At 52.4% G+C, this 8,991-nt stretch overlaps 1 protein-coding gene across 1 annotated transcript; it reads left to right on the forward strand.

Moving 5' to 3' along the window:
• The first annotated feature begins 4,745 nt into the window (after positions 1–4,745).
• LOC123145849 (pectinesterase/pectinesterase inhibitor PPE8B) lies at positions 4,746–8,603 on the forward strand. Its single transcript, XM_044565354.1, has 2 exons — positions 4,746–5,793; positions 7,684–8,603. Exons 1-2 carry the CDS (start codon positions 4,863–4,865, stop codon positions 8,406–8,408), a joined length of 1,656 nt encoding a protein of 551 aa, XP_044421289.1. The 5' UTR covers positions 4,746–4,862; the 3' UTR covers positions 8,409–8,603.
• Positions 8,604–8,991: the final 388 nt, after the last annotated feature.

The raw sequence follows: 8,991 nt of genomic DNA on the forward strand, positions 1-8,991 counted from the left end.
CGTCCCGGGATGTCGATGATGGAGAGAGCTTCATGCACCCGTTTCAGCGCCGTGGCCGGGTCATACCCGTCTCGGCCATGAGTCCAGTTATTCCTTGAAGTCCAAATAGAGTGCATGATGGAGATGATTTTGCACCGTGTATCATCAGAGAACAAGCTGTCCAACAGAATGTCACGAGCCCAAGTATCGGGGTGCAGCTGTGGTAGCTGGAAGCCGAAGCGGTCCTTAGCTGCTGCCCAAAATTTCCTTACATGAGTGCAAGAAACAAGCGCATGCAGCAGATTCTCATCCATGGCCATGCAGATGTCACACCGGCCGCTGGTTTTGATATGCCTGTACTGCAAGGTCACCGAGTCCGGTAAGATGCCTCTGAGAACTCACCACCAGAACACTCTAACCTTCGGTAGCACATGGATCTTCCAAAGTGCAGTCCACAGCTCTGTTTGCCGATGAAGATTTCGTTATCGTCCCTTCCTCTATGGAGCTAGGCTCGTTGCGAGTCATAAGAGATCGATACGCTGACTTTACAGAGTAGTTTCCCGACTTTTCCAATTCCCATGCCAAGATGTCTTCCCCTCCCACAGAATTGAGGGGAATATTCAAGATTGCCTCTGCGTCAGGATGTAGGAAATTTTGGCGTATTAGTTCCTCATCCCAATTACCGGTATAATCATGAATCAACTCAGAAACTCTAGTCAATGGTGTAACGCCAAGGCGACCTGTTGGTTTCCGCGATAGTGTATTCGGTATCCACGGGTCTGTCCAGATGGAGATTGTGGAGCCGTCCCCAACCCGGTGGATTAGACCAACCTCCAATGCCTTCCGTCCCGCCACTATTGCTTTCCATGTCGCCGAAGCTCGGGCCGGTGCCGTGGCATGGAGAAAATCCGTGTGTGGGTAGTATCTTCCTTTGAGCACCCGGGCACACAACGAATTGGGATTTGTTAGCAGTCGCCAACCTTGTTTGCCTAACATGGCTAGGTTGAACACTTCGGGATCCCGAAAGCCCATTCCCCCCTTGACCTTTGGCACTGTCAACTTATCCCATGATATCCAATGCAGCGATCTTTTGTCGAGAGAGCTTTCCCACCAATATTTGGCCATAGGGGATGTAACACTCTTACAAACTTTCTTCATCAATTGAAAGCAACTCATGCTGTAGGTTGGTATCGCCTGAGGATTGATTTGAGTAGAACTTCCCTCCCTGCACATGCGAGATTCCTTTCTGACCAGCCGCCAATCTTGTTACGCACACGATCACCAATATGGTTGAAAGTGCCGCTAGTGATACGCCCAATGGCAGTTGGTAAACCCAAGTATCGTTCCGAGAATGCCTCCACTGAGATTCCAAGAGAGGCCTTGAGGGCTTCTCGGAGAGGCTGACTTGAGTTTGCACTAAAAAAATTGAACTCTTCTCCCGGTTCACAGCCTGGCCTGAGCACTCGGCGTAGATCCGGAGAATTTCATTGAGTCTTTCTGCACTTTGGGTATTTGCACTCATAAAAATTAGACTGTCATCAGCGAACAATAGGTGATTTACCCATGGTGCATGAACACTCACCCGAACTCCTCGATCGATATATGCAGCCCCGTGATTGTTGAGAAGGGAAGTAAGGCCCTGTACACATATAAGAAAGAGGTATGGAGACATAGGGCAGCCCTGCCTGAGACCCCTCGATGGGTCAAAAAAGGGCAGGAGCTCACCATTTACCTTGATTGTGAACCGAACTGATGTGACACATTTCATTATGAGGCTGGTAAAACGATCGCCAAAACCCAGCTTGACCATCATTGCTTCGAGATAGTGCCACTCCACTCTGTCATATGCTTTAAGCATGTCCAGTTTCACCGCACAACTTGCATTCTTTCCTCTCCTCCATCGGCGGATGGTATGAACACATTCATAAGCAACCAAAACGTTATCCGTGATCAAACGACCCAATGCGAATGCACTCTGCTCCTCTCCGATGACCTCATCGAGTATGAGCCGAACCCTGTTGGCCAACACCTTTACTGCTATTTTATATAAAACCGGGCACAGAGAAATTGGCCTATATTGGGTACGGCTATAATGTGCCAAAAGATGTGCTACCCCGTTTTGATCTCTACTAATTTTCAGAGGAACAAACTCCGTATCAACCAGAAGTGCCTTAATCTCGGCATCTAAATGGCCATAGACTGACCTAGATAAAGTGTCACCCAAAATAGTGGCTAGAGCACATGAGGAATCCGATTGGACAATCACTGGTTTATCCGAGTGCTGAATGGCCAGTGCCATTCCTTGCATGAGGGCATGAATCTCTGATTCGAGTGCATCATTGCAATTGAAGATGTACCTGTAAGCAGCAAAAATCACTGATCCATCCTCATTACGCAACACCATGCCAGCCGCGGCACGTCCATCATCCCTAGAATATGAGCCATCAACAGAGAGAGCAACCCATCCTGCCAGAGGACGGGGCCACTGTTTAGGTGTTTTTGATACTTTGTTCAGTACAATTGGTTGAAACTCATACTGTTCCATCTTCCCTTTGATTATCTCTTCCATGCCATAATTCCGAACCAAGTTGAGGGACCTGTAATAACTCTGCAAATAATCCCTACCTAAAAATTGCTTCTTCGTTTTTATCTTCCATCGAACCATGCCGTCTACCACAACCGAGTGTAATGCATCCACCAGGGTTCTGCTATATCTGACTACAACGTCCTTTTGAATATGATATATCTCCGACCTTCATCTTTACATTTTGGTACTGTCACTAGCTTTGTGAAAGATATGATGTACAAACTAGAAAAGCGTTCTGCTAATAGACTTTCATTACACCAACAATCTGCCTAGAACTGGGTTAGCCCCATTAGCAACTACTCTCTCAATGTAACTCTAAAAATTGTGGTTCACATTCATCAAAACCTAGCAAAGGTGTAACCCTCTAGTCTTTTTTTATTTGATAGAAATGGTTTATGAAGAAATTTCTTAGTCAGAAGAGTTTGCCAAACCTGAGTTTCCCAAGTCACTTACTCAAAAAGCTATGATTTATGGTTGTCAGATCCATAATTCCCAAACCACAACAACCTTGAGGAATAACAAGCAATAGGCCAATTAACCAAGTCTCTTTTTTTGTTACATTTAAACCAAAGCATCGAGGATCCATGGTGCTCCATTTTTTATAACCCCCTTTTCAGCTTCTAGGAAAGATAACATACATAAAGGTATGCTAATCATACAAGCCCTTATAAGAACAACTATGTCCATATAAAATGAACACTTCTTTTCCACCCACTGGCGGAGCCACCTCACTGTGACCCTGAGCAATGAGGAGATTACCTTTATAAGTATTTTGTAACTTAAATCCAGAGACAAAATAGGCCTAAACTTCTGAGAAAATGTGGCATCCTAAACTTTAGGTACGATTGCACTCTAATGTTTAAATCACACATGAGTAAAGTATCAGAAAATAACCTCCAAATCCCTTCTGTTTTCCTCTTGGAATTATAGATCTTTTTTTTTGTAACAAACCATCTACACTAGCAGATTCATAGTACTTCATATCAAACAAAACATGTTTTAGCGAACCAACCTGTGGTTCGATGGTTAGAGGGATTGTGATATCCTCAGGCCACTAGGGTTCAAGTCCCGATGCTCGCATTTATTCCTGATATGACGGCTGCCCAATGCTAGGTGAGGAGTGAATTGTGACTTGTGAGAGACTAGACAGCTGCCCAAAGCTATCTTTTTTGCTTTCCCCAAACAGAACCAAGCTTCGAATACTTTCCTTCGAACTGAGCGGCACCACCCAATGTCCAAGAGATGGACTGACAGATCAAGGTAGTGGTGATCCGCCGGGCTTGGAATCTCCAAGGTGCCTAGGATCAGTACGTCACGCGACGACGTGGGTTGGGACGTTGTACTGCACTTGACGTTTCAATTTGCTGCGAGCATGCATGGCGTACTCCAGATGGGACGTGGAGTAGTGGCCAGCTCCAGAGTCCAAGCGATTGACCGACATATCACGGTGCTAGTGGTGAGCTTGCCCTGTTGCCGAGTTGGGCACCGGCTCGAACATGGCTAGCTATGATTTATGTCACGCTCGACCGGGGTTGGGACGATGGCTCTCAAGTCTCGGCACAGTCGCGTACAGTACCATCGTACCCACGAGGCTGCGCGGGCCAGCCGCGCCGACGCCGGCAGCGGCAGGACACACACCACATGCGACGCCCAGCCGGTTCGTACGTATGCAGGTGCAGGGGCTCTTAACTTGGAACTTTCGGTGGCTGTCGCGTGGCGCCTCTCTGACTGACACGACGACGGTGGCAAATTTTCGCCCGACAACGGCCGCGTCAAGCCGTCCGCGGCAACGTACCGGGACGACGCACCATCTCAAATTGGCCGTAAGGTCGGTGTAGATGGTGTTTGCAAAACCGAGAACAGACTTTCGTGGCCTTTTTGCATGTGTTACATTCGAATCACTGGAAAAGGCATTTCGTAGTGTGCTCGGCTCACAAGCTTTGTCGAATATGAAATGCGGTTCAATCACAAGCATTCCTCACCGAACTGCATATACTATATCTATATGTGCATTGTCTTTGGGAAGACAAAAACTATCAATGCTTAACGATTAAGCAAGTAAATAAAACTGGAGAGGAAATTCCCGACGGCGGAAAAGGCAAGGGAAGCAGAGCGTCGGTCACCGTTAGGTCTGCACCACCGAAGAACCCACGGCAGCGACGGTGCAGACTGCAGAGCAGCTACTGCCGCGGGCACAGAAAGCAGCGCACATATATGCCAATGCCACCCGTCGGTCGCCCTCTCCACTCCAAGCTATACACTGCACCTGTCACTGAGTGGCTACACCAGCGCGGCCATGGCGCCGACGTCTCCGACCTCCGCGCCTCGTCTCCTCCTCGCGCTCTCCCTCAGCCTCCTCCTCACCAGCGCGCACCAGCTGACGACGCCATCGCCGCCCGCGCCGTCCAAGGCGACGGCCGCCGGCATTTCGCCCGAGCTCGTCTCCACGTTGCAGGAGGCGCTGGGCGCGATCAAGGACGTCGCGTCCATCGTCTCGTCCTTCCCCATCGTCGGCGGCGTCCTCGGCGGCGACGACCTCCGCCTCTCCTCTGCCATCAACGACTGCCTCGACCTGCTCGACCTCTCCTCCGACGAGCTCTCGTGGTCCATGTCCGCCGCCTCGCCGACGACCGCGGGCGCGGGGGCCGCCGGCCGCGTCGGCACGGGCGACGCGCACGCCGACGTCCGGGCGTGGCTCAGCGGCGCGCTCGGCAACCAGGACACCTGCAAGGACGGCCTCGACGACACCGACTCCATGCTCGGCTCGCTCGTCTCCACCGGCCTCCAGGCCGTCACGTCCCTGCTGGGCGACGGGCTCGGCCAGATCGCCGCCGGCGAGGAAGCCGCGTCGTCCGCCCGCACCAGCGGCCACCGTGGGCGCGGCCTCGGCCAGGGGGCTCCTCGCCACCCGCACTGGCTGGGCCCCAGGGAGCGCCGGCTGCTGCAGATGCCGGTGGGTCCGGGCGGAATGCCGGTGGACGCGGTGGTGGCGCAGGACGGGAGCGGCAACCACACGAGTGTGCAGGCGGCCCTGGACGCGGCGCCGTCGGAGCGCGACGACGGCCGGTACGTCATCTACGTGAAGCGCGGCGTGTACAGGGAGACGGTGGAGGTGAATAAGAAGAAGTGGAACGTGATGTTGGTCGGCGACGGCATGGGCGCCACCGTGATCTCCGGCCGGCTGAACTACGTCGACGGGTACTCCACCTTCCGCACGGCCACCGTCGGTGAGTTGGTGCTCTGCTCCCTAGAGTTTCATCAAGCCGGTCCTTCCATTAATTCTAGACTAGAAAATTAAGTTGATCGTGTGAGTTTAAGGCGTGGTCAAGGTCAAATCGTAGCATGCACCAAGCACTCAATAGCTCTTGTGATGCTGGGATGCATGCGCCCCCGCACACTAGACTAGCATATCTCTGCCATTGCTTTGCTTAAGCCTGCACGGTCGATCACCTGAGATCGTAGCTCGTGACCACCTCCACGAGATGCATGTAGCTGGAGTGGCACGGTCAATGTGCCATCATTGTACTGTCTGAAGCTTGCTCTGAAGCAAGCATGCATGTGGATGGATTTGCCAGGAGCTGACGTAGGTAGTTTGCCATGCACCGTAGTGCTGGCTTCTGCAGCATCGCTCGGCGCGACAGTAAAGCGGAAGATGGTTATGACGTGTAGGACCGCTGAGTCAGTGAGAGAACCTGTAATCCCGGCTGGGACTTTCTTTTCTCAAGTGCGGCAAACAGGTCTAGGATCGGGGTAGGGTTGATATTGACCGGGATCAGAAAGGTTGGGTACAGATTTCAGGGATTCAAACGTTGAGGTTCGATTTCGACAAGCTCTATGAGTTTAAGGTTTAAAACAGACTTTCCTCGGACGAGATGCTGTGGCTGCGGCATACGATTCCGTTGCGGCGCATGCCGATGCAGTACCGTGGTACTACAAACTCTGCTCTGTGTGTTTCTGGTGTAGCATATCAATGTTACCGTAGTAGTACAACTTTGCTCCGACCGTATATATGTCACCGTGCAGCATTTTGTTTTTTTTCTTTCTCCGGTGCATATTGTTGCCGCGCCTAGCTCGCTTCTGGTGCATGTACTCCAGCTACCCTCCCACAGTGTTCAGTACACTGTTCCTCTAATCTTAGCCGTGGTGTGCAGCGTGCACATTCAAGTCCTGACTCCTCCCCCTGACACCTTCCCGGATCGATCACGCGCCTAGCTTGAATACAGAACATGCAGCGTGCATTAATAGAGCTAGGGGTAGTTGCACTTGCAATTCAGCGACGAATTCAATGGACAATACCACATGTCGCACAGGTTGGCCTTGGTTGGTCGGCTCAACAAGTCAAAGGACATGTCCCCCTGCCAATCTCTACGCGTGGCACACTGTTGCCCGTGAGACAGCAGGTCGTGCCAGTGACCATGCGGTGCGGCGCACGGCATGAAACCTTCTCTTTGCGACCACGACATAGGGAGTGCATGCAGCTAGGACTGGTAGCGCCGCACCCTACTTGCTTTAGCTAGCTGCCGAGTGCCAACCCAAGCCGCGAGACCTCGCATCGAACGTTCTGTAGTCGATCATGGGATGGGATGCAGGGCCCGGAGGGGAGGACGGATCACGCTGCTCAGACAGTGAGACACAGATGAGCACGTCGTTTTCTCCTTTTGCTGGCCGTCGGTCACACACAGTACCGGGAGGGAGATCACCGACAGACACAGCAGTGATCCGGCTGGTGCTGCGCGATCTTTTGCTTCTAGTCCAGGCGTCTGTCTGCGCTAGCAGCATGTCATCTTCAGGGGGGGGCCACTTTGATCGATGAAGCCGTAGAAAGCTCCAATTCCATGCATGGCTTTATCAGCAGCTGATCGATGTGTGCCAAACCCTGGTTGGTCTGACGAGCACGTTATACTATCAAGCTTGCCACTACTACTTGTCTCTTGACTGACTTCGTTAAACGTCATTGTCAGGGATGTTCGGATCCAAATCATGCGAGATAATATATGCTTCTGACCTCCCAAGAATTACTGTTACTGAGTACTCACCGCTCCGCAGTCATTTCATATTCATAGCTGTAACACCTGATGTTTTTTTTCTGGCTCACGTCGTGCATGCATGCATTGCAGCTGTGGTGGGCAAGGGTTTCATCGCGCGGGACATGACGTTCGAGAACACGGCGGGGCCCGTGAAGCACCAGGCGGTGGCGCTGCGGTGCGACTCGGACCTCTCCGTCTTCTACCGCTGCGCCTTCGAGGGCCACCAGGACACGCTGTACGCACACTCCCTTCGCCAGTTCTACCGCGACTGCCGCGTCGCCGGCACCGTCGACTTCGTCTTTGGCAATGCCGCCGCCGTCTTCCAAAACTGCCTCCTCCTCGCCCGTGCGCCGCTGCCCAGCCAAAAGAACTCCGTCACAGCTCAGGGCCGCTTCAACGCCTCCATGAACTCCGGCTTCGCCTTCCAGTTCTGCAACGTCTCCGCGCACGACGACCTCCTCCGCGCGCAGGCCAACCAGACCGACAAGGCCGCGACCACGCAGACCTTCCTGGGCCGGCCGTGGAAGGCGTACTCACGGGTGGTGTTCATGCAGTCGTACATCGGCGCGGTGGTGCGGCCCGAGGGATGGCTCGCGTGGGACAACAACCAGTCCACGCTCGCCACGCTCTACTACGGGGAGTACATGAACACGGGGCCTGGCGCCGGCGTCGGCGGAAGGGTGAGGTGGCCGGGCTACCACGTGACGATGAGCCCCGCCGAGGCCAGCAACTTCACTGTGGCACAGTTCATCGAGGGCAACATGTGGCTGCCGACCACAGGCGTCAGGTTCACGTCTGGGCTGCTTGCGTCTTGAACTCTTGATCATCATCTGAGTCTGCATGCTCTGACTCTTGAGGGTCCAGAAGTACGGGGTGCTGTCGTTCCTCGTCACGTACTAATAGTACTATGGATGGAACAAAATTTAGGGAATTAGTCGATGGGTTGTTATTCTTGAATGAGACATATTAAGGTTTGTGTATGAATGAAGGAAGTGGTGTTTTTCTTTTTCTTTGATCAGTACATACAATCTTTGCCTACACCGGTTCTTCTTGTAGAAGCAGACGTTTCTCTATGTCGACCTTGCGCCTCTGTTCACGTTCATCTCTCACCGCCTTGTCACTTTTCCTTTTTGCTTCCTTCTCTGCCAAGTCTAACTTGGCTTGCATGGCTTGCACCACCAAGCCCTTCGTTGTGATCACCTCACCAATTTGATGCGGCTTCTCCTTCTATTGTGAGCATATCCTTCGTCCTATTCCTTCCATCGAGCCGCCCCTTGCTCGACCCCTCCTAGGCTTCCTCTCACCCTTATCATCATCATCTTCAACCTCCCAAGAAGACGAGGTACTTGACCTCGCTTTCTTCGCTGGAGCAGCGTCACTCCTTCTCTTCCACTTCTC

Source organism: Triticum aestivum, chromosome 6D, assembly GCF_018294505.1.
Source record: "Triticum aestivum cultivar Chinese Spring chromosome 6D, IWGSC CS RefSeq v2.1, whole genome shotgun sequence".
In the NCBI taxonomy this organism is placed as follows: domain Eukaryota; kingdom Viridiplantae; phylum Streptophyta; class Magnoliopsida; order Poales; family Poaceae; genus Triticum; species Triticum aestivum.